General features: G+C 39.4%; 1 protein-coding gene across 2 annotated transcripts in view; it reads right to left on the reverse strand.

The window, feature by feature from the left end:
- Nucleotides 1-2725: 2725 nt before the first annotated feature.
- Nucleotides 2726-26379, reverse strand: part of TEK (TEK receptor tyrosine kinase) — a 40556-nt gene continuing 16902 nt past the window's right edge. For both annotated transcript variants that reach the window (XM_069777531.1, XM_069777532.1), the window contains 21 exons: nucleotides 25213-25323; nucleotides 21509-21661; nucleotides 19682-19813; nucleotides 18362-18502; nucleotides 17513-17641; nucleotides 16312-16466; nucleotides 15898-16039; nucleotides 15359-15520; nucleotides 14378-14512; nucleotides 13331-13624; nucleotides 11343-11642; nucleotides 10689-10846; nucleotides 9222-9432; nucleotides 8152-8262; nucleotides 7609-7799; nucleotides 7113-7226; nucleotides 6174-6244; nucleotides 5531-5571; nucleotides 4308-4404; nucleotides 3735-3834; nucleotides 2726-3623 (listed from right to left, as the gene is read on the reverse strand). In XM_069777531.1, the coding sequence (XP_069633632.1) occupies nucleotides 3549-3623; nucleotides 3735-3834; nucleotides 4308-4404; nucleotides 5531-5571; nucleotides 6174-6244; nucleotides 7113-7226; nucleotides 7609-7799; nucleotides 8152-8262; nucleotides 9222-9432; nucleotides 10689-10846; nucleotides 11343-11642; nucleotides 13331-13624; nucleotides 14378-14512; nucleotides 15359-15520; nucleotides 15898-16039; nucleotides 16312-16466; nucleotides 17513-17641; nucleotides 18362-18502; nucleotides 19682-19813; nucleotides 21509-21661; nucleotides 25213-25323 (3023 nt within the window). In that variant the 3' untranslated portion in view covers nucleotides 2726-3548. The remainder of the gene's footprint in view (nucleotides 3624-3734; nucleotides 3835-4307; nucleotides 4405-5530; nucleotides 5572-6173; nucleotides 6245-7112; nucleotides 7227-7608; nucleotides 7800-8151; nucleotides 8263-9221; nucleotides 9433-10688; nucleotides 10847-11342; nucleotides 11643-13330; nucleotides 13625-14377; nucleotides 14513-15358; nucleotides 15521-15897; nucleotides 16040-16311; nucleotides 16467-17512; nucleotides 17642-18361; nucleotides 18503-19681; nucleotides 19814-21508; nucleotides 21662-25212; nucleotides 25324-26379) is intronic.

Genomic DNA, 26379 nt, shown 5'->3' on the forward strand with positions numbered 1-26379 from the left:
ACAGAATCATAGTATAGCTGGGGTTGGAAGGCATCTCGGGACATCATCTCGTGTAGTCCTCTGCAGTGTCTAGTCAGGTTTTGAATATCTCTAAGGCTGGAGACTCTATAACCTGTTTGGGTAACCTCTTCTATGGCTTGACCACTCTCAATGTCATTTCCTACATTTCTGTTTATGCCCGCTGCTTCTCATCCTGTCACTGGGTACTGCTGAGAAGAGGCTAATTCCATCTGCCATATTTCCTTCCATCAGGTATTTATATGTTTTGATGAGATGTATGTAATAGTCACCATTTTGTATTTTTAGTTTCAGCAAGTGCCTGACCATTGTATTTGGGTAGTGGAGAGGGGCTATGGTTGACTTTTTAAGTTGTGTCAGGTGCTATCTGTACTTCTACAGAGAAGTAAGAATTAAATATCCCTGTCATTTAAGACCAGATGTGTGCTTCCTTTCGGGTTACTGAGTAATGGGAGAAGTGCAGCCATTGAGTGGATTAGACATCCCCAAGGGTAGTTATACCTTACTTTTCAGCAAATCTAATGAGAGTAAAGGTGCTTGTTTGGAGTCTTTGTTACGCCTCCCCTCATGATGGTGTCTAGTGAACCCTGCATTACACTAGCCAGTAATGTGTTCTCAGATCATTTCTTAGCTTTCCTGCCAAGCATGCCGTGTCCTTCTGTAGCTCTTGAATTTTGCTTGGACATATTAAGGACTTTCTGGTTTGTGTGCACTCAGACTGTTGAACAATCAGAGCTGTTGCACTAAATGGAAGTTGAGGATGGTGAGGGAGAATGCCTGGGGGTGAAGTGTGGAGGCTTTGTTTCTGCCTTTTTGTTCTTAAAGGCCCCACTTTCTCTGATCAGGTGTCTGATAATTTCTTTTTTTTAACTATAGATAACACTAGACTGTAAGCAGCCACCTGTCATTCTGCATCACATACTCCTCATAGCATGGCCAATTCCACTCGTCTGAAATGCTTTTCTTTCTCAACCAAATATTTGTACTGAGTATGAGCTTGATAACTCTATGTGAGAGAATATGGGAAAACTAATCCTCTGAGGTCAAAATCAACATGGGCAATAGGTGATGGTACTCTAAGCTTGTGCATAGATGTTGGCAGGTGTAAATAGGTGGAGGTGTATAAAGAATGTTAGGACATGGTATATTTAGAATAATGGTAAACTGTTGGCACTGGTAGCATTATGCTCTTGGTAGCATTATGCTCTTGACAGCAAAGAAACTTGGAAAGGAGGGGACATAGGATCTGAGTATTGTGCTGTGGAAGGACCTGTTAATGGTTAAGCTGAAAACCTTTATGTGCCACCTACTGCCATAAACTGGGCTTTCCAGCACTGAATAACAGTAAAATCCAGCTATTGAACCTGGGATACCCAGTGCATGTTGCAAGTACAGAAGGAATTAGTCTATCTGAGACTCTGACAGAGCTAGTGGATGTTTAAATAGCTGTACTTCTGTGATGTATAGACTGAATAGAGACATCTTAAGCTGTGTATTGGAGTTACTGTTTTTTTACATATTTTTTTAAATGGCAATTTAAAAAAAAATTAAATTTCATTACAGCAGATTATAAAGTTGATGCATGCCACAATGTTAAATGAAGATATGAAGAACATTCATAAGGACACTTAAATGTCCTTCAGCTAATTTACAGTGAGACTTGAGCACTTAAAATGCAGACAGTATTAAGACCTGTTGGGTTGATGAATGACTCTCTGATTCTTTCCTTATGTGGCATATTGGTCCAAGTAAAAGTTTGCCAAAGAAGAAGGGGTTCACATCAAGTAGCAGAATAGTTGGTTGTGTCTGCTTGTTAGAGATGGGTAAGACAATGAGCTGTTTTGGACCTGTGAAAAATTCTGTGCAGAAAGTGGAGCAGTTCCAACAGAAGTTGTTAGCTAGCTTTGCCAGGCAGCCTAGTAAACACCAGGTGGAGGTCCATCCCTGTTCACCTCACTGTCCTGTAGGAACCTGGTTGGACTGCAAAATGCAATACTCATGCTTCAAAAGTGCCTAGCCAAGTAGTCTTTTATGAAAAATATAGTGGAATTTGGTTCTCTTTTCCATTTTGGAGTTGTTCCTTGATCCAGGGAATGTCAGATTGTAGCAACTGTATGTACAGTGCAAGTTCTGCCTATCCCAAGGCCACACAAGTCATCTCAGCACACTTGTTTGTTGATTTATTCCCTTTTAATAAGGTTCTTGGTGCTTCTTCTGTTTGAGTCAGCCTGGTGTATGCCAGTAATTTTACTCTATACTCTGCTGTGATATCCCTGCCTTGTAACAAACCAAATACCCACCTACAAACTAAGTATGGGAAAGAGAAACCTTTTTATCTTTCTCTCTCTGGCATCTTCCTGCAAATCTTGTCGAGTGAACTGATCCACCCACATAGAAAGTCACTATGGTCTGATGGTCAGTTATGAGCTAGTGAGTCGGGGGGGGGATGAGGGGAACATGTGCAAAGCATGTGGTTAGCTAATATGTGAAGTTTGTATAGGGTAAGTCCACAGAATCCCATGTGGTGGACTTAATGCCAGAAGCTCAGGCCAATCCTGCCTCTATTTGTCTAATCTAAGGACTAGAAGATCCTTCCAGCAGGCCAAATATAATTGTTTTGAAGCATTTCAGTACAGTATTTTTAAGAGGCCATACGACACTGCAGACTGCATAAGGGATAAAATAAGCAAAAATAAGCAAGCCCTGCTTGTATATAATAGGTTGTAATTTATAGTTATGCAGTGAAATTATCAAATGAAATACAAATTGAATAAGACTCGTGTATATCCAGGCTAATTGTAAAAATGTGTTTTACAATATGTAGTATGTTCCTCTGTCCTATGCTTCATGATAATTGCTGAATGGCTGCCTCTGATAGCATTAAACACTTCAAAATATATGCATGTTTTGCATATAGGCAAACACTGACTGTTAAACTGGACTACGAAGTAGCAATAGCATGCCTTGTATCTTACAAGTGTCAGTAGAATTTTTGAACCGATTATTTCTACTAGCTCACTTTTACATTCAAATAGGAGTTAATAATTAATTATCCTTGGTGAGCATACTGGATTGACATCTGCTTGCAACTCCCGTTGTCACATTGAGCTTAGCATTTTTGTTTGAATCACAATGAAATGTCTCAAATACTGCTGTAAGATACCCACTTTGCTATCAGTAGCTCTTAGAAAGTATAAAAAATATCTAAGATCGCAATACCTAATGCATTACAATATGTGTGTATACACTATAGCTACATGACTAGGGAAAAAGAAAACCCTGCATATGAAACAGCAGATTTCATGACTTCAGTCTATTCCTACTCTGAACAGTATATACACTTCTACAGCCTGTGGAGGCAGAGATTACCGTGTGATATACACATACATATTTGTAGTAAACCAGTATTACTATATTATATACAGTTAGAGCTATACACAGTTCTACACAACACATCACATTTTGGGCTCCAGCAGATTGAGTTTTGGTTTTCTTCAATACATCATTGATGAGCGAAGATTCCTCCTGTCTTAAGCAGCTTCTTCAGCGGAGCAATCAATGCCTGCGTAAGTAAACTTCTCATATAGGGTAGTATTCACATAGGTCTGGGAAGGAAATAAATGGAAAGAGTGTGATGCAAGGTGCATTGCCTCAAGAAGCCTAAACTATACTGAAATTATTCATGGCCTAATTCTTTTCTAGGGATTCATTCTTACCTTCCTTTCTTCTAACATCCTGTTCAGTGACACCAGTATCTGAGCAAATGATGGTCTTTCATATGGTTTCTCTCTCCAGCACTGTCTCATTAGATCATACCTTTAAAAAACAAACACCAACATTTCATAGTTTAGATACATAGGTTAAAGCTGCAAATTCATGTTTATTGGAAGATTGTGCACATTCCATTTTTCAAAGGAAAATGGATTTATACATAGCTGGAGTTACATTTTCCACAGCTGGTTACTGTCTGAAAAGAATTTTTTTTTTTCTCTGGAATAATCAAAAAGCTCTCATTGAGCTAAAGCCCAGCCATATTGTGTAAAGCACAGGATATCTGGCAGGAGCAGAGAGCCTGGGAGAGGGTTCATGGCTAATAGCAGTGCATGCTGGGTACAAAAGGACTTAAGTAATTATTTGCAGTTGTGCACCCTTTTTAAAATGTTTTTTTAAAAATGTAGTTTTTATGTTTCTGAAAAAAATGTTTATTAGTTTCTTGTAGACATCATATATTTCCTGCAACAGATGTTGTTACTCTTTCTTTTTTTTTTTTTGCTGAGGCAGTTACTTACACTTCATCATCACAGTTGAGAGGCTTTTCCAGTCTGTACCCTTGAGGCAGTTTTTCGTAGAGTTCTGCACATGTCATTCCACAATACGGTGTTCCACCTAAAGCAGAATTTAACCGTTGTCATGAACACAAGGGGTTTTTAATAAGAAAAAATTTAATTGCATAGCAGAAATGAAAAAGACTGACTGACTTAGTAACAGATAAATGAGTCCAACATTAGGGAATATTTTGCAGCTACATTTTTGTTGTTAATGTTTCCATACTGCTTAATGCGCAGTATTGAAGAGAAAAAAAAAAAAGCAAATATAAACTTTTATCATCTGTGGGACTGGCCTAAATTTCTCTACAACTCTGAGGGCCTGCATCTGATTGTATTTGAACTGGTTTTGCAATACTCTTGATGGCAATAGGCAAGTCATTCCTTCATTAGCATGGTATTAATAAGATCTGGTATGGATTCCTGGAGCTATTACTGTCAAGCTGGTTTTGCCCCCTTTTTGCAGATATTTGATTACTTAAACTCTTGATTTTCTACACTGTGGTGTGTTAGTTCCCATCCATATCTAGCACAAACCTATTTAGTAAGGAAAGATGGGAACAAATTAGAAAGCAAGAGCTTATGATTAGTTCACCATGCAATGTGAACCTCAGTCCATACTCATCTCTTGGCCAGCAGACCATGGGGCACACTCCAAGGCAAATCATTAAAGCTATGTAACACAGTAATTTTGAATGGTTTGAGGCTGTATCATATACATGATGAATAGAGGTGTGTGCAGAAATGAACTCTGAATTTTATTTGAAGATTAATGTTCAAAAACTTTCTTTGAGAATACTTGGAGTAGGAGATGTTTGCTCCTCCCCTGAGTCATTAAAATATAAGTCTTGATTTAAAACTCAGGAAGGCTGAGGAAAAGCCACCTATCAAACCCAAATCGTATTGGATTAGGGCTATATATTATGCATTATGCTGGATTTTATATTTAGATATGGCCTAGGTTTTATAGTGCAATGAAAACATGGTCACTATGGTTTTCTCCTTTAGAATGGTACCTGAATTGAAAATTGCATTTCTAAGCATATTGAAGATAAATAAAATCTAGATGAATGAAACAGGAAAAATTGAAATATGTTGCAAAGCAATAAATTTTTAACAGACCGAGTAAATGGAGCTGGCTTGGCTCAGATTGGTTTATTTGTGCAGTACAAAATTCAGATACTTACCTAAACTAACAATTTCCCATAATAGGACACCGTATGACCATCTGCAACAGAGGGATATTATGGAGTGCAACAAGAACGGAACAAGTTTGCATATTTTAAAATGGTAGATAGTTTTGCTAGTATTCAGAGAATACAGATAAGTGTGATTCATTCTTTTATATTTTTTATTGTTTTGTATAATGATAGGGTTTGTTGAAGCAGAAAGCAGGAGAGAGATCTTTAGCAAAATTAATCTACTGTGAGTCCGTCAACCAGAGTCCTTTACCAGACTGCGAGCTCTCAGCAAATAGTGCTATTACAGAATTGCTTTGCCAAATATCACTTCCAATTTCCTGGCTAAAATACTGAATTCCTCTGGGTCTCCCAAGAATTCATGAGGATTCTGATTTCAAATGAGAAATATAGCTAAAGTAGTGGCCTAAGTCCAATTAGTTTGTGAACACAGAACTTGTTCAGACACTGATGATGAAATAAAAGTAACTTTTTTTTCTGGGTTTTATTTTTGCTTCCATTGCTCACTCATGCTGACACAGCTGCTGAGTTTTTTGAGTTAAGAGTGGATGCCTCATCTTGGCTGTCAAACTTTCCTTGATATTGAAAAATATTTCTTTATTAAAAAACGACCACTTGAAAACATACTTACACATCACTGTTTGTGGTGTAAACACTGTAATTCAAAGATTCAATTGCCATCCATCGCACTGGAAGCCGTCCCTGGAAATTATTTCATGAAAGTTTATTTGTTGGTTGTCGGAATAGCAATATTCCAATTTATACCTCAACAATTGTTGTGTGTGGTACCTTAATGAAAACTGACTTTATGCAAGTAAGCTTTATCAAGTAAATAAACTTATTTAAGTTGTGCATTCACTTCTCAAAGGCACAGTTCATACTAAAGCTAACAGAAAATTTATCCAACCAGCATCAAGAGAAAATGGAAGTAATTCCTGAGTGATGTCTTATAATGCCTCTAACCAATCCTGTTCCCTTGCCCACCCAGTGTTATTCCTGGTCTATGACTACAAGATACTTTTTACACATCTTCCTGTTTCAGCTGTTCCAAAGCATTAGCTCTGGACAGCTGTTTTTTCAGCTCACAGATCCTGACATGCCTTTGGTTACCATCTTGCTAACTTTGGCCTTGTTCAATAGAATTAAACCAGCTTGCCTCAGCTGGATAAATTCTGGTATGAAAATATTTTCATAGCTGTACAGATCCACCCACATGCACATAGCCTTTTCATATGTCAAACGTATACTATATGTTTTTTTATAGTACATTTTTACTAAATCTCATAACTAGCTGCAAAACTGGTTATTTTACTGCCATCCATATTCATATAAATAATTTTCAATTACATTGATATTACATTATAAACATGGTATAAAATTGATTTACAAGTAATGTATGTCTATGAATAAACATTATATAAATATTTATACATGTTACTATTTAACATTTAAATAATCAGTACTGTAGTACCCATAAGTCTGCATTTTTGTTCATATGAAAACACAAAGCAAGAAACAAGAAAACAAAAAATGAGGAAAACAGACTAAATGAGTTCGTTTTGATCCTTACCATGGTCTTCTTAACGTAAACTTCTTGGCCTCTTGATAAGCCGAAGTCGGCTATTTTTGCAACATAATTTTCTCCAACCAAGATGTTTCTTGCTGCCAAATCTCGATGAATAAACTAAAATAATAATAAAAAAGACATCATCACAGTATTTATGAGGTTTACATGTATTATTTTAGTACTATATTAAAAATTGCAAATGTTCAGAATACGAACAAAACCCAAAACAAACGGTTTGGTATGGCGCTACCAAGAACATTTTAAACTTTATCGGAAGATGAAAGCAGTTACTTACCACATCTTTAGTAAGTTTTTATGCCTTTTCCTTGATTCCTTGTGAAATAATATTTGATAGGGCTAGGTGAACACAACAAAATAAAACTCCTCCAGTGGGTGCTATAGAAGCTAATATTAAAACCTTATTTTGTTTTCATTAAAAGGCATAGTCCCTGCAAAATGAATTGCTGTGCTTTCAGTGGGTAGATAGTTGAAGACTGACCTGTTTCTGGCTCAAGTAGTCCATCCCTCTAGCCACGTCTGCTGCAAAATGCAGAAGTTGCTGAGAGGAAAGTGTAGATGCAGTACTGTTGGCAATAGCGAATGCTGGGTCTGTCTCTAGCACTCTGCTTTTCCGAAGGAAGTCCAGTAAATTTCCATGTGGGGCGTATTCAATAGCAAGATAAAGATATCCTAATGAAACATCAGATAGTGAGCATATCACAAAGTAAAAGATGATCAATAACAGTATTTGGACACTTACACTGCTTTGAGTGAAAAAGAAATAAACATAAAACAGACTGGAGGGGAAATATCAAACAGCAAAATTCCTAGGTGCAGAGAAGAATTTAGAGCTATTGATGAATATCATTTCTGAAGAATTAATGTGGGCTTGTAGAGCTAAAACCAAGTTTATTTGGCTTTTTAACAAATATTGCAGAAAGACCTGCTTATGAGCTGGTGTTTCTATGGACTGTATGGGCTGTACTGTGGATTTTTTTTTTTAAACTGATTTTTAAAGTATATGTATTCAAGCGTATCTTACCCCGATGTTCACATGCTCCCAACAGATTTATGATATTGGGATGATGACCAAGTTTACAAAGAACTTCAAGTTCTCCAGCAAAGTCTCTGTGATCATCTTTTGAGGCATACTCTGAAAATCAAATAAGCATGCATTTGTGTTTTCCTTTGAACTGAATTTATGACCATATTGTTGTTAATTAGGAGGACTCTGGGCTGCCTGGGGCACTACTGCTTCAGCCCCAATAGAAAGAGAAAGACTCTAAGATACATTATTATCTACTGAAAAAAGTAGGATTTTTCAATCAAAGGAAAAGAGAGAATCTAATGTCTGTAACAGCCATCTGCAGAGAAAGAAAGCATCTTAATATACCATGTCACTTCCCTTATTATTTGAGAATATAAAATATCATAGCAGATCATATGAAGATTAGCTGCCTAAAAAAATTTCCATATGTGTGCTGCTGATTATTTCTGCCTGCGTGCAGACCTTGGCCTTTTTTAAATGATCATCATACTTAAGAATGACTCCCAATTTGCCTGGATAATGATCTAGTGAATCGCAAGAAAATATGTACTTTCTTGCAGTATTCTATCTATTGTAGTTCTCTCTGGAACGTGGTGGTCATGCCCAATGAGTTAAAAAAAAAAAAGAGTGATCCTCATAGTATGTATATACATAGATGCATAGATACAGTTGTCTCTGAATGGCTAAGGTAAAGCAAGATAAGCAAATGCCGTGCCCCAGGCTAGCTCTGTGCTCCTGTCTGTATTAAATGCATCTTATAATGGTTCCTACTTTGCAGGTGAACTCACACATGAAGTTCGTACTGACCTATGAATTGAAAAATACATAATAGTTAATGATATTAACAACTAAAGAGAAATATAAACCAACTTGACCATACAGAAATATAGTCTTTGCCAGGGCAGAAATCTTGGCCTAGTGACAACTGATGCAAGTTCACTAGCAACTTTGAATATTTATTTTATCTTTAGGAGAGGACTACTAAGCATTTCTTATGACAGAGAAACAGTTGCAACAAACAACCAAGAAAAGTCTTTAGTCTCAGAGTCTCTCATCTTTACTACCTTTCATCCTTTTAATTGCAGCATCCATGCGTAAGCCATCTTTCTTAATGCGTGCTTTCAGGACTTGCCCAAAGTTACCTTCCCCAATCACATCTTGAAATTTTATGTCATTCCACTCAAGAACTGGATAAATAGTGGGATCTGGGCTGTTTTTTGCTTTCCTGCTCAGGGTGAGAGTACCTGAGTTAAACTGTACAGCTGGTTCTTCCCTCTGTAACAGAGTTAAGCAAATGACATTAACTGTGATTTCTACTTTACTGAGCAATGCTCTGATTACACTCCCAGAATACATGTGTGCTCACTCATGTACACACACACACAGAGCCTGATCCATCTCTTGCTTATGCAAGAGTGACTACAATAGACAATTACACCTACTTTAGATGCTAACTGCATCAAGCACTTTTGCCCAGATCCACAAAATTAATCATTAATTAATTAATAATAAATTTATGTGTAAGTACTTTTGTAGACCTAGGCCTCCTGAACAGTTTTATTATCATCTTGAAGATGAAGGAGAGGGGCAAAAATTTGGTAAAACTGATCTCAAACCCCATTTTAAGTCTCAGGTTTGAGATTTTTCTCATGTTAGGTTTGACTAAATCCTGTGCTGATGAGGCTCAGTCAGGAAGACTGAGGAAAAAAGGAGCAAGGAAACGAAAGAGAGAGGACATGATCTTCCTCCATACTTGAGAAGACATCACTACTTCAGTTACACATTCCCATGAAATACTTCTGTGGGAAAAGTTTCAGGACAAGGAGCAGGAGCTATTCTGTGTGGCCTGGGGACTGATCATCTTTTTGGATGAGCCCCTGGCCCCCTGTTTATGAAACAACCTATGCAGATGCATATGGAGGAGGTCTTTGACCCAGGTTCATTCTGCTTCACAGGTTGGCCTCTGAAGTGAGAGAACAGCACCAGAAAGCAGAGCAATAAAGAGACTACAGTAGGATACAAATATATACATGTATATATAAAGATATCTCTATGTGATGTTACAATCTTCAGCAATTTCCTCACATCCAGGACTATGATGTTGCCATTGACTGATCCCTGGTGTGCTGTCCCCACGTTGCAAAGCCATGATGGAGCAGTCGCTGATGCTCAAAAACAATGTTAAAAAATATTGTAGTTTTCAAAATCAGGCACAGCTTCGGAGGGGGAAAAGAGGCTCCCCCATTCTGTCTGGCTTGGTACTTGTCATACACAGGTGAGACAAGGCAGAAAAGGGAGAAGGATAAATGGTGTGCAACTTTTTTCAAGCCAGGTTTTCTACCTCAGAGTCTATAACTGTGATTGCTTTAGCTCTGGGGTCACTAGCAGAGAAGCTTTACAACAACAGTACTAACTGCACACGTGAAGAGAAGACAGTATTTGGGAAGGCCGAGAAAAAGGAATTGGAAAAACCAGGAAAAGATGGGGCCAAAGTTAATAACCACACTGGCACAGGAAAGCTGGAAACCCACCACCACATTTTGGAAAGCCTGAGCCATTCGGCGCTGGAAGTTGGCTCGCTTTAACTGCAGCATGATGAGAAAGGCCAGGAGAATTGTTACACAGGTCATCCCTGCAGAGCCAAGTATAGCAATAAGCAGCATTTTGCCTCCTTTTGATTCATATGGAGCTGTTGAGGAAGCACATAAAGAGTTCATCATTATTTCCAGCTACTTCTGAAAAAGCCATGAACAATCTATAGCTAAATAGTCCTGTCTTGTAAACTGGATAAAGACATAGAGATACATCCCTTTGTTTTCCAAAAATGTCACAGACATTGGATGCTCTGATTTTCAGATGTATGAGCACCTGCGGGTCCTGCTGAATTCAGGCAGAGCAGAGCTGAGGTCACATTCAGTGATCTAATAGTCCTACTGTATGCAGCTCCTTTAATCTATGAGCTGTTGGGCACTTTCTAGTGGATACACACAAATGTTGCATGTTGTCACTTCACCAGTGCCATGCAGTGAACTAAGAATCAGATTTTGGTGATGCTGTGGTGTGTGTCAAAATTAAGAGCAAAAGAAAACTAATATTAAAAAAATAATATTATGACTTTGCCTTAGCTAACTAGTTTATACCACTGGCCCTGGTCTGTGCAAGTCCAGCATGCTGGAATAACCAACCTTTAGCTTCTGGAAGAGTCTTCAGTTCAAATGATGTGTTTGGGTTGCTCAGGCCAATGTTGTTCTGAGCATTAATCTGAACCTGGTACACAGTGTTTGGCTCAAGGCCCTTGAGATGGTATTGAGTAATGCTGGTGTTCTTTATGATAATATCAATGTGGTTGTACTCAGCCTTGCCATAAATTTTGTAGCTGATGATGATGGAGGAGATGGAATGACCCTCAGCGGTTGTCCAAGAGATGACTGAGGATGTGTCTGTGGTGTTAGAAAACCTGATGTTGTACGGTGCAGGAGGGATTCCTGAAAACAAACACAAACACACGCAAAGCGTTGGAGTGTACATCCACCTCTTCTTCCTTCCCACAGTGAGCCAGACACTTTCCTCAGTGCTTTCACTGTGCTAAACAGAATCAGAATTTTGTTGACGGGGTGTGGTAACTGAATGCAGTAGTTTTATGAACCTGATGTGCTGTCACTCCACACTTCCAGCAGAGGTTGGAGTGGCATTCAGTATACCCCTGTCCTTGGATGAAGATACGAATTCTCTGAGCTGTATGCAAGAACAACATGATTGCTTTCAGATTAATGCAGAAAGTGTTAATTTCCTTCTATACTGAATCATCATTCCTGTGTGATTCCCAAGTTCCATATTTTCACTGCTGCAGGGAACAATTCCCTGTCAGGATTCAGGCTGTTAGAAAGAAGGGAAATTGATACCAGCATTGCCACAAATTTCATCAGAAAACCACCAGCAGGGGTGAGTGCTAGACTTGTGGACGCACCCATAACTACTGTCGTGGTTTAACCCCAGCCAGCAACTAAGCACCACGCAGCCGCTCACTCACTCCCCCCCCATCCAGTGGGATGGGGGAGAAAATCAGGAAAAGAAGTAAAACTCCTGGGTTGAGATAAGAACGGTTTAATAGAACAGAAAAGAAGAAACTAATAATGATAATGATAACACTAATAAAATGACAACAGTAGTAATAAAAGGATTGAAATGTACAAATGATGCGCAGGGCAATTGCTCACCACCCGCCGACCGACACCCAGCCAGTCCCCAAGTGGCGAATCCCTCCCCCCCCCCCCCCCACTTCCCAGTTCCTAAACTAGATGGGACGTCACATGGTATGGAATACACTGTTGGCCAGTTTGGGTCAGGTGCCCTGGCTGGGCATGAGAAGCTGAAAAATCCTTGACTGTAGTCTAAACACTACTGAGCAACAACTGAAAACAGCAGTGTTATCAACATTCTTCACATACTGAACTCAAAACATAGCACTGTACCAGCTACTAGGAAGACAGTTAACTACATCCCAGCTGAAACCAGGACAACTACTAAGCTAAGTACCTTCTCCTGGGAAAGAGTACCTTTATGTTTTTCTTAGTGCAGTTCAGCGTCAGAGTTCAGGGAACTGCAGTGTCTCATGACAGCCATTGATACTTCTGTTATTATAGGTAGGATCTCAGTGAGGACCTCCTCATATGACCTGTAAGGAGGAAGAAGCCCACCTTTCCAGTATGTGGTATGGGCAGTGGCACCCATCAGCCATTCAGATGGACATCTGTTCAGATGGTACTTCATTCAGATAGGGCATTTGTTATAGCGTTATGAAAGGACACTACTCACACTCAGGGAATTCAAGGGCAGTCCTTGGTCTTCAATGTAGCACACTTAACTTACTCTTTGCTCACAGGGGTTTTACCTGGCATTGTATCTTCTCTTCCTTCTTTAACTGTTGATTATTTCTGTATTGACATAACTCAACTGCAGGGTCTGAGTGTGTTTTTGGAGTAACAAAGGGGCTTGGAGTAATGAACTCTGTGGGTTCTTCATAATAATAGTAATAACAACCGTAAGTGAGCATCAGGAACTGAGTGTTACCAGTACAAAGGATTACATTTAATGTAGTCATTAAGTGGCAATTGGTCTGACCACTAGAGGAAAGAGGAAGAATTAAACAGGAGGATGTGAATCAGCTACTTACTGTCACTGTAAGTCCATGCATACAGATAGTTGCTCCATTCTCCTTGGGACCTGGTGTTCACCCGTACCCTGCACATGTATTGCTGTCTAGGCTCAAGATCTTTAATGATCAGGGTGGACATATTTCCTGGCACTTGAGTAATAACGCTGCTCTCGTCACCATTGTCGTTTACGCTCTTCCTTTCCACTTCAACACGAATGTCATCCTCTGCTCTCAGTGTTAAAGGATGCCATGACAAATTCAGTGAAGTCATACTTTTTGGAAAGAGAGTGAGACCTTCTGGTGGAGGAAGACCTTGGGAAAGCCACAGTGAGACAGGGAACAATAATTCATGTCTGATATGCAAGCTAAAATAGGGGTACCAGTTATTCCCAACCACTTGCCCTAGCTATGGAGTGCCAAAGGGTATTTCTCCCCACCACCCCACTCAATTTGGCAGAAATTACACCTAAGAGGTGTTGATAGTCCCAAAGTATCTTATCAGCAGCTGTTGTGTCAACAAAAATGTCTCTTCACTGAGCTGGGGTTGCAGACGCACTTTTTAGATGCGAGAAGCCAGCTCTTTTGCTCTCATTAGATAGTTCCTGGTGCAATCCTCATGTACTTTCTATGCCTCTGTTCAGTTTGGGTTGTATCCTCAGTGGACTTTCTGCTTGTTCAGACATCTTCATTTTTAAAGTAAACTGATATAATACTAAAAGGAAGGCCTGATCTGGTATTAGGAGGAAGGACTAGCGTGCAAAGAAGTGATTTGTATCTCCAACTTTGCTGCATAGCCAGCCAAAATATGTAAATTTTCCTTTCCCAGATCCCCCAGATATAAATCAGGCAGAACAACAGCTCTGCCTTTTTATGATTTTCTTTACCTCTGTTTTTTTGTTTGTTTGTTTTTTTTCTTTGCCTGAGATTATTTTGAAAAACTCTACATAGTTTTCAGGTCCAGCCTTGCTTACTCAAATAAAAGTCCTCTGGCAGAGATCAGGGAACAGACCACAGAGGAAAGCAGCTGAAACAGCCCTTTTGTAGAAAGCCAAGATGACAACTTACCAAGCGCAGCTGTGGTGAAGCTAGCCTGTGGTCCAGGATGGCCTTCCCCACCTTCCCCTTGCCGACTCAGCTGAACACAGAACTGATACTCTGTTTTTGGTTCCAGATTGTCCAGTCTTTTGGTTGTGCCTTTTACTGACAACAAAAGGAGAAAGGAAAGCCATAGACCATGCTGAAAAATGTTAAGGAAGAAAAGGTTTGGAAAATATTCCTGAACCAATAACCATGGAAGGTCAGATACTCAGGCTCTTCTTTTGTTCCCGATTCACTAAAATAAACTATTTATAAGTATAAAATACTTATTTTTAAGCTGAGCTCCAACCCAGCCCAAAGGATGTTTCTGTCTGCCCTTCCTTCAGGACAGAACAAGGCTGGTTGCTTAGGCAGCATGCATTGTGTACATGGATCTTGGGTTATCTTGAATTAGTAACAACAGTTGTTTGTTACTTATTAAAGTTCCTGTTAATGCTTCCTATAATATTTTAGGTCTTGCAGAAGATGTTAAAACAGGGCTGGAAGAGATCATCTAACTCACAAGAAGGCTTCATTTTGCCCGTACCATTCCTGATAAATATTTAGGTAAGATGTTTGTCTCACCAGAGGACACAATAGACATGATGGAAGATTGTGGATGCTCCAGCATGTCTCCATACTGCTCACAGCTTTTGAAAACCTGCTGTTTACATGTTTACATGAATTTTCAACAGCTGGGCCCAACGTTGAGTACTGTTTATCTTAAGGAAGGAGGATGGAACATTTTAGTTGATGAAAACTGAATATACACTTTTGACTACTGTTGGTGTACCACATCCACATTAACATTATACATAGTGATATACAGAGATTCACGTGTCCAGTCATAAAAGATTTTACTATTATGCCTTGTAAAGTCTTTTGAGTCTAGTCAAGAGCAGATACCACAGTATGTTTCAGCATGCAGCTGAAGTTTGTGTTTAAGGGAATTAAAGAATGTTCTCTTACCTTCCACAGACATCCAGGACTGATAACGTTTTGCTGGCTTGTACAGGAGCTTTGTTGACACAACAGGTCCATCTCCAAGATGTAACTCAGCATTGATATTAATTATGAGAAAATTATGTCCACTGTCTGTCAGTCTTGGGGCATACTGTGGCACAGGAGGAACTGAGCAAGAATGCAAGTATTAAACCAGCCTTTTAATTCCCTATGTCAGTAAAACTCTGATATCTTCCTAGATCTACAGGAAAATGGGAGATGTTCTTCAAAACTCTTATGATGTAGAGAGGGGTTTACACCATAACGCTGACAGTTTCGATCTTTCAAAAAACCCTTGGGTTTTCTTCTAATCCTTATCACCACACTTATTTTGTCAATACACGTAATTAGTATGTTGCTAATAAAGGGTTTCTGTTCACATTCTGACTGTAGATATTCAGGCATTTTTCTGCCATGCAGAGAACAGAAAGCTCTGCCATGTTAGAGTATAAAGCTGCCCTTAAAAGTAGAGAGGCAAAGACATTTGAAGAGATTCATGCTTTTACCTTTGACTGTAACTTGAAATGGTTTCTCTGCCATTCCTGCTACTGTCTGCACACTGCAGACCCAGGTTCCTGTATCTCGGGGCTGGACTCGATTAATTGTAAACATGGCTTCAGAGCGATTACTGGTAACAATTAGGGCAGGCTGAAATGACAGAAGATGTACAGGGCCTGAAAAATGTGGGTATTTAGGAATATTCCCATGACAATTTCTCACAGTTTAGGAATTTATCTAGAGTTTAGTGATATCAATAGAAAGGGTCTACAATGGTCAATTCCATAGTTTCACATGTGCTCATGAGGTATCTCAGAATATTGCAATTTCACATTATGCTTGAAAACCATAGTGTGCATTAGCTACAGATGAAGTCAATATAAACATCAGAAATAACAGGAAGCAATTAATCAGGAGCCTACCCTTAGGACAGTTCCATCTTGCTTCAAAAGTTTAAATTCTTCAGATTTAGGAAGTGGTATCCCAGTTGCTATACAAAAAGGCTTGAACTCGACACCAGAATTGAGTTCTACAGGATCGAGTAAGTTTTCTATCTGAGGTGAAATATCTGCTGAACCTACAGAAGATATATAGTATTTTAATATTAGCCTTCAAACAGAACTTTAAAAAGGCAGCACCAAAACAGGTTTAGGTGTACAATGAGCATAGGCAGCATAAGTGTCTGGTTCTCCCTTCACTCATGTGGGCATGTGCAAGGATCACGCTTATCAAAGTCAGCACTGTTACATCAGTGTAAATACCATGTGAGAAGGAGCAAGCCCTGTGTCCAATCTTCTTTCTTTTCCCCTCCCCTCTCATCCTCGATGACATTCTAAGCACAGATAGTGTAGCTATGGCAAGATCATGCACACACTTTGTACTGAATGTACAGTATCTATTTGCTCTCCGTTTTGTCTGTTTAAGAGATCAGTCAGATCACAACTATATAGTTTGGCTCATTAGATCACAATCTTATTTCTCTACTTGTTTTTGCGCTTGAAAGCTTTTAAAAGTTAACAGTGGATTTGTCACTTTATCAAGCAGAAATAATAGAGGCTGAGTGCATCTTATAAAATACTGTGTGCCAAGCTTGCCTGAATCCAAAGAGATTCTGAATGAGATATGTTCAGTTTTGCAAGCTTAACTCCCTTTCAGAGAGACAGAGCTGTTTTAAACTCTGGGGTTGTCCTGGTGTCTCAGTAATCAATTTCAGATCATGAGGCACATGGTATAGGACTATATGCAGATGAATAAGAGGTAGGTAATGGTAAAGTACCATAAGCCTGTCCAAAAGCTAATCATGCAGGTAGGCTGTGCAGCTTCTGTCAGTAATTGATATTAATGCCAATGTCAAATCGTATGGAGTAAGGCTTAAAAATCCACCTCTATTGAAAGCAAAATCACATGAAATGGTAGCATACCAGCCTGCTAGATGCAGCATTTGAGGCAGAGGCTTAAAAATACTGTATTGCAATAAAGATGTACATAAGTGTCTGGGCTCCTGGAATGTAATTGACAGAGCAAGGATACCAGCCTGGAGTGGTAATGCTGTACCAGCATGAAGACCTGCTTCAGTTAGTTACACTAGGAAAAGCCATTTACTACCGTGTTACCTTGCTTTACCTTCTTTTTCACATTGCAGACCATGCCATCCAAGGGAGCAGATGCAGCCCTTAAATCTGTCGCATGTCCCTCGATTGTGACAATTACATTTGAGTTTGCAATCCGACCCATAAAAACCAGGTTTGCATTCTGCAAGTACATGTGTTTCCAGTTAGTGTAAAGGTACTAGAAAATGTCTTCCATTAGTTTTCAATCTCATGCAACAATTCTCCAGTACTGTTTAGTTCCCTCAGTTGGGTTGAGTTTGAAACTATATGTATTTGCACTAAATCATCCACAGAGCAGCCTGAGAACCCACTAACATCAAAAACATAGATGACATTTGTATCTGTGCCGGTCATTTGTAGACTAGATGCCAATGTGGAAGCTTCTTTAGCACTTCACTTACTTACACTGTGGTAGTGTCCAAAGTCTTCATCAGAGTTATGCCACCATTGAACAAGATGACACATATTCACAAAGGAAGATGTGCTTTGTGTCCCAAAGAGATTGCAGTCTAATTGAAATGAACAAGACTGATTATGCTCAGTATTGCTCAGCAATGGATATATGTTTGGCACTGAATTGCTCAGTTTGACTTGTAGAAATACAGCAGGACTGTAGCTGTTAGAGGATTTTTAACATCTCAGTAGAACGTCAATTCATTTTGCAGAATAATTTGAATAGTTTTCAACTTTACCATGTCCTTCTTCTGAAAATCTGACATGGTCCTCTGAAATGGGTAAATATTATCCATCTTTTACAGAGTGTAAAAAGTCCTGTCTTTTACACTTCTCTGTCAGTTCCCTTCTATATTGCCTATGTGTAGCACACTAAGGACTCCACCATTCCTCATATCTTTTACTATACCTTTATCACATTCCAGTCCCATCCATCCTGTGGCACAAGAACAACCATATGGATCTGGTAGACAGAACATATAGTTTCTGCAGCCATAGTTTTCTTTACAGGTCTCTTCACATGTTTTGCCAAATGTGTTGGCTCCACAAGCTATTAAAGAGAGAGAGGGGAAGAATAGCCCAATAACATTAAGTCCACAAAAGAGCTAAGGCTTCTAATGACACAGCTTTAGACAACAGAACACATGAATTAAAATAAAAAAATAGCATTTTTTACCATTCAGACACCAGATATATTAACATCCATAACAACTTAAGCCATGGCTGCACTAATGGTTAAGTTCAGGCAGCAGAATCAAACTTAACTTTCTCCTGTGTGAGGATCCATCAGCAAAGCACCCATTGCTTTGGATATGTGGGGACAGAGCTTCAGCAGTAAATCCTCTTTGTAAGCCTTTTTAATATAAAATGGACAAACAGTGCCATGAAAACCAAATATTCTTCTTAGAGGTCAGTGCATATGAAACTGCCAACCTCAAGGCTTTGCTTTTCTGATAAGATCAGTGCTACATTAGAGTCATTCAGATGTCAACTATTCCAATAGCTTAGCTATAGTATTTGCAGTGCTGCAATTCAGTCAAAATATTAGGATACATATTTAGCATTGAACCTGAAAGTTGCTTGGAGAGATCAGAGCAATGTGATGTCTGCTATAATTCTTCCAGAATCCAAACTGATTGTCACAGACACAGATATGCACAGACATATACTGTTGATATGCCCCCACAGAAACAAATCACCCTGTGAGCACATTAGCAGCATGTTCAGAAGTAGCCAGGGAACCTCTAACACATGGCTTCATTTCCCAGTGCCAGTGTATCCTTAAGATCTCCTATTCTACCGTGCATTTAACAGTCAGTCTGTAGCTTTGAGCATACTGATTTCAGGGGAATCAGAGAATAGCCTAGGTTGGAAGGGACCTCAAAAGATCATCTGGTCCAGCCTCTTGTGGGAAAAGGAGCCTAGGTGAGATTATCTAGCACTCTGTCCAAGTGCATATTGATCAAGAAGAATTGGAAACATTCATCTTCCTTAGCAATATAATCTCTACTAGAAGAGAGGGAGAAGTTAAATCACAACTACAAGAACAGCCTTACTAATTCAGTGTTCATCTTACCCAGCACTGTCCTGTCTCCAGCACCAGCTGTAAATGCTAAAGCTATAAAGAGTAAAACAAGGCTACTCCATTTGATGCTTCCTTCAATAATCTGCCAACTTCTACTACTGACAACAAATTAATAAGCAATCTGTGAAAATAATATATGCTTACCTTTCTCACATGTTTTTCCCATAAAACCTGGAGGACAGATGCATTCCCCAGTATCTTCATGACAAATGCCATTGTTCATGCAGGAAGGGCAGTGGGAGCTACAGGAAGGGCCCCATTTCTGAGCTTCACATCCTTTTATGGAAAAATATAATGACATATTTGTCGTCTTCTTATTCAGTAACCAATAAAGTAGAAAATTCTTTTTAATAAAGACAACAGTAAAATACATAAAAATATGATCCATGTGGACATCCCAAAACCCCAGCCAACTGACCTAAGGTAAGGAATCACTTTTTGCATCGTGGAAGTGCCTCTATTTCTGGATCAGAACTGCTGCATAGTACGCAGTAATACTACGTAACATCTTCAAGGAAGGAACTGAAAAAGTCTTCCTTTTTTGAAACTAGAGATAGTTTTTTTTAGTCTGTAAGAGTAAGTTTGAAAGATGATAAATATGTTATATTTAAGATTTTTATTCTTGTAGCAGGGATGCGAGGCCTACAAAAGGTTCAGACTTCACCTGGAGCTGGCTGTACTGGTAGTATGTCAGCAGGACCAAGCTTGGTGTCACTGGCATTGTACCAGCATTTGGCAAGGCATGATTTTTTTCTGTATCAATATTTTTCTTGAAAGCTCATTAGACTGGGTTCACATCTGTTGTATCTTTACTGTCTTCACTAGGGCTTTATAACAAGGATTAATCAACTGGTGACCTGTTTCTGGAATAAATGGACTAAGAGCAATCAGTTGTTTTAACACCTGTCATGATTTTCTTTCCCACTTCATAATTTAAAAAGATACTACTACCATTAATCTTGCCAGTGCGAGTTTTGATACTGATTTAATCGAAGTGGAGCTTAAGCTCTGAATAAGTATATATGGCTTCATCATGCAAATGCTTAATCTGTCCCTGCAAGATGCAAAATTCTTTGAGGCGCTTTTAAAATCAGTGGGAGCTGAGAAGACTCAGTAATTTTCAGTATTTTTTTTTGTAACAATGTTTCTTATGTCACAGAAACTGACCTTCATGACTCCCTCTAGTGTAAAGCTAGGACTGAGAAGATAATAAATGGCAAAGTCCTGAGGTAGGCTTGCTAAAATTGAGTAATCCAGACTTGGATCAGCTTTTTCAGATTTCAGCAAATATTTAATGAATCAACATGGCACTTGGAGCTCTATCTCCTCCTTCTTCCACAATGAAATTCTTACATGTGGATACTTAGAAAAAAGCTCTTCTAAAAATCATCAGTCTATGTCTGTAATGCTAATTCAAAGAAAAACAGGACATGTGTTTGAGCAGTGGCATGTAATCCTGCATTCTCTGTATTGTTACTGTGCTCCCTACCACTGTCCCAGACTATGTCCCAGGAGTTTTACCAGTTTGTGAAATTACAATAATGTATGCTAAAGATGATAAATCTTAGCATAAATGGGGTTTGGATATAGCCCACCATAGAGAACAGAGATATTTGAAAATTCCTATTTTGTGCTCAGACCCGCATCTCATACTCATGGGAGACTCAGTGCCACCTTCTTCTTTCACACTTACGTGGTGTTTGAAAAGCTGAGGTGCTGAGAAAAGAGCTAGCTGTCCTGGAAATAGCTAAGATGAATTGAACCTAAATCTGAAATTTTTTTTGCTCTTAGCTGCTTAAATAGTATCAGCTTGTACCAAAGATCCTTGGGAAAGAAATTTCATCTGACATAATCTGATGGCAACTTATGCCAAGAAAGATTTTGGCCCTTATTTGGGCACAGTATAAGTTTCATTTGAGATTCATTGTGACTTTAAACAATTAATCATCAGCACACATTAATGGAACTTACGTCTTACAATAAGCCTTGTGTAAGCAGAAGTAAAGAGGTTTCCTCCTATATATCTGGCAGAGTAAACCCCTGCATCCTGTGGTTGAACTTGAGGATAGGAGACTTCCAGCTCCCCTGGCACTTCATGCCTGGGCACAGAGTGGATGAAGGAACCTGGGGAAGGAGTATACAGATACAACATACAGAAGTCATTCACCCTCTACAGACAAAAGTGAGTTTGCATTGGTTACTGAGGAAGGACAGCTTGGGATGAGCTAAGCAGCAGAATCTGTTTATTAGTTATGAATTTGCTAACAGCTCTTTAGCTATACTAGTTTTTGATAACTGGAGAGGTGCAAGTAAAAAGGAAGCTAGATCTTGAGGAGATTTAGTAGACGAACGTGACAAACAACTTCGTGTTCAGTGCTGCTTTACAGGAATGTTGCTAAGAGTAACCACACCAGTGGTTAAGAGTAACCACACCAGTGGTTAAAAGTGTTTGTTTTGTTTCTTGGCCTTTCCTGAAGTGAGGGGTGCCAATCTGTAAGAAGTCTAGTGTGGCTGGGAGGAATCAAACAGCAAATGCCAGCCAGGTCCTAATTAATCTGGGTAGCACAACGATTTACTTAGCAGGCGAAAGCACAAAGAAGACAGCACAGCTTTATCTTTTCTTCCCAGACTTAACATGTTTCTGTCTCCTCTATTTTTTTTCACCAAGGGAGCTTATCTGTGTTATTCTAGGTTTGCTACAGTTGGTCATACATGCTTGCTAAGCAAGTCAATAGCATTTGGTCTTCTCCCATCGCTCTGTATCACCAAGTAATAACATTTGAACACTGGTTGCTGTCAAGGACAAGCTGCATCCAGTGGACTTCAGGACCCCGGGGAGTCCCTCCACTCTGGTCTGTTAGAGCAAGGCTGCTGCAGTCGGCTAATGCCAAGTCCAGCCAGCTATCAACAAAACATATGTGCACATTCTCCCACACACTGTACCGACAAAGCCAGCCACCAAGAAACGCGCACAGCAGAACTGTGCCTTTACAGGTACTACTGCATGTGAACATAGGACTCACAAACACACGAACACCCAGACAGCCCAATCCTATTCTCACTTGCCAGCTAGTCGGGCTTGCTGGCAGATCTCATATACTCACACACCCCAAACTGCGTCTTAGCTGGCCTGGACCTACAGTCTTTCTAATAGCTGGCTCTCAGACCCCTTATCCTACTTGCTGGTTAGCCTGGCTTGAAATTCACTAGTGTCACACACACACAGAGTCACATGCAAATGGGTCCCTGACGTAACCAGCCTTAGACACTTAGTCCTCTGGTTGTTGGCCCCAGACATATAAGATGCTTTGACACCTGGCATATGTTTCCAGTTACTAGGAGTCAAAACTGTTGTGCCTTCTAGTCTGGCCTGATGGTCACTAGCAGATTATACATATGTGTATGAGACAGAGAGCACACTTATGTTGAAGAACAATTAAGAACAGAGTTTAATAAGATCGGATCAACTGTATTGCAGAGCTTGGTGAGAGCAGTGGCAACTTCCACCTGCCTCCTGCCCCTTTTTCCCATGCTTGTTCCTTTGCTGTTCACTTTGAGCCCTCCCTTTCTCCTGTTTGGCTCTGCCTCTAAATATCCCATTATTCCACACCTGCTCATGGTCCCCCTCAATCATGCCATAATATGCTTATTCTTTCCCTCTGAGACCCATGATAATCCCGTTTCCTGCTTCTTATACCTACAAAGCTCTGGCTGAAGGTACTCAGGGCTTTGTATTGTTCCCTCAGTGGCCCTCAGAAGCTGGACAGCTCTGCCCTTTGACTTTGTCATCTGCTACTCCTTAGGGAGTCTAAGTTTGTGTGTCTATTTATTACTTCTCTTGTTTCTTGTCTTAGTCTTTTATGCTGAATGACCATTAACCAGATGATACTCCCAAAAATCAAATGCCCTTACCTTCTACATCCCCTTACAGGTACAGTGATAATGAAACACCTTTTTTCACTTTGCCAAAATAATTTAGAAGGTAAGCAGTGTCAGGCAGAACCTTTACTGTCTGTATCATACATACCATAATACTATCAATGTGACTATAGTCAAATTTCAGGCAGCCTAGAAACGTAAAACTTTTCTGAGGATCGTAGCCAAAACAGCAAAATGATCTTAGGTCAGTTTAGTCCATGACAACACATAACAGTTCTTCAAGAAAACAGGGACAAAGAAAAAGAGCAAAGAATGAAAGGGATTAGTTCGGAAATGATGGGGCTTTTTTTTTTAGTATCTTGAGTTACAAGCTGCAGAACAAACTTGGCAGCAAAGTATTAAGAAAGCCTTATGCTCACAGTCTGTTAGCAAGGTTCAGTTTTTGTGGTTTGATTTCCAGGATGGCATGTGTTATGCCAATATCTTAAAGCAATCTTGTTTAGCAGAACAGGTTCATTCTCTAGACAGCTTTTGTGAGGGTCTGCAAGGGGCAAGTGGTACTGTAAATGGCTCAAGTGAAAGACTGCAACAGTTAAATATAACAGGACAAGTATTTTGTCTTCTTTGCCAGCTGCTGTATCAGGAATCCTTAGGGATACTATTTTAGCTGTAATTGCAGGTGGAGAACTTGACCTACTGTCCAGAGTCATGGTTAATTTGAGGGGTTTTGCCAAATTTCCAGCTGGAATCCCAGCTAAGGCAGCACCATGACGTAAGCACTCCTGCTCCAACATACCAGCTGGTTCTTGTATGAGAAAATGCTGACAGGAGATCACAAAATTTCCCTGGGGACCCTGAAAGGACAAGTGATGGCAAACATTCTCCACTGTGCACTGCCATGGCTGAATCTCTGAAGAATGAAGAAACAGGTCTTTAAGAAACTCTGCTTTGCGTATTGCCTTTTTAAAAGACACCTTTCTGTTATTTTGCTCTTCCAGTCTGTAGAGAAGTGTTCCAAATATTCAGTAACTGGGGTTGATGCTGACCCACTGCATGCATTCTTTTGCAGTGTGCTGACACTTCCTTGCCTCATTCTGCTCTATTTACTCCATTTCCTGGTAGTAAACTGTAAGCTTGACTATCAGTAGACAAAGATGGACCAGTACATTACATGTGCTTTCCACACATATATTTCCACACAACATATAATTTGTTGGGGTCTAACATTCTGATTAAGTACGAAGGCACTGTGAGTTTTAGTGACCAGTATTTTACTACATTTCTACAATAGGTAGATGGCAAACTGCACATTCTTCCAAGTGTCAAGCAGAAGCAACACACAGCTGAACAGTGAGTTATATGTGATTTAGGTGACATGTTAGATAGAAAAGTTGGTGTTGTAAATTTTACAACCTGGCTAATTTTTGTAGTTGAATGACATAAGGATTAGATTTTGTTGGCAGTTTTGCCTTTCTAATAGCAGATTACTAGTGCTTATTTTCTTAGCCTGAAAAACATCATAAAAGAGGGGATATAGAAGGAAGTCAAAAAGGAAAATGAGAAACAGAACAAAGGTATAAACAGAGGATTTGGCATTATGGTGGAAGAGAAACAGGTCAGCTCAATATATTGGATATGGCAAATGGCTCCTTTAGGGAACACTAAATGCATGACAAATTATGTCTGCTCCAGTTGCACAGCATGGGCATCATCACCAATGACTAAAACAGTTACATGGCACTTGGCTAAGACAATGATAGCAGGAAGAGAAAAGACAAGAGAGAAAGGTTAATTACCATTTTTGTAGATCACTGCATCTTCCTCTTTGGCTGCCATTCTGATGAAGGAAATATTCACATGCTCTCCCTTATTTGCTGTAACAGTTAGTGCCACTGGGTGGAATGAGGCTGAAAACAGAACAGCACAGAAGTGTGGGATAAATAGCAGCAGTTACTGCCTCTATCTGGTCTCTGGGCTGAAAGCTGAGAACGGTTTACAGCATGACCCTGACTCAGATTTTGACATTTAAATTTCTTTAGAGCACACACTGATTCTTTATCACCAGCAACCTCAACTCTATGTTTTGGCAATGACAGAGGACTCACCTATACCCTGAAACAACTGACTGCCACTAGAACCTGGGGCATGAAATAAAAAAAAAAAAAAAAGGATTTTGGCTGAGTAACTGGAAACACTTCCTAACTAGGAGCTCCAACTGCCTGTAAAACATTCTCCCAAGTTTCTTCATCCCTTGAGACATTTTTAAAGCAGACTGGATAAAGTACTGGAAAATGTATTGCAGGGAACTAGCTGTCATTGGCAAATACCCTGAGTGACTCAGTTCTCTTCTGTTTAAGCTTTATGATGCAGAACAGTCAAGATAGTCCAGGACACCACAGTCATGCAGGGTCTGGGGGAGATGCAGTAAGGTAGAGTAGGTCTGTGCTTGTGTTAGTTCACCATGCCCTCTATAAATACTGAGAGTGTTGGCTTGCACTAAGAAAAAAAGAAAAAAACATATTCACACCCAGTAATACTTTTACCAAAATATTCTCATCTGAAAATGTGGCTTAATTAAAATAAAGATTCTGTGGGAGGAACTGTCTAGATTAGTGAAATTTTTCAATTTTCCAGTTGGGAAATTGAAATTCATTTTCCTGCTTAAACAAAAAAGTACTTTTATACATTTGTTTATAGTTCTTGATTTAAGAAAAAGAACGAAGTAGTAGATGGAGGGATTTTCACAAAACTTTTGCCTTTTCCTTATTATCACTAGTGGAAAAAAAGATCAGAAGATAATTGGGGAAGGAACAGAAAAATCTCAAGAAGTAGTACTTTTTGAAACGGGTGAAATGATAATTTTAATGGCAATATTACTTAGAAAGAAGTTAGAAGTTAAGGACACTTCCTTTCATTTAGTTGGAAAATTCCAGGCTGTGAAGCTTTTTGAAGACAAATTCAGG

Source organism: Haliaeetus albicilla, chromosome Z (genome assembly GCF_947461875.1).
Source record: "Haliaeetus albicilla chromosome Z, bHalAlb1.1, whole genome shotgun sequence".
Lineage (NCBI taxonomy): Eukaryota > Metazoa > Chordata > Aves > Accipitriformes > Accipitridae > Haliaeetus > Haliaeetus albicilla.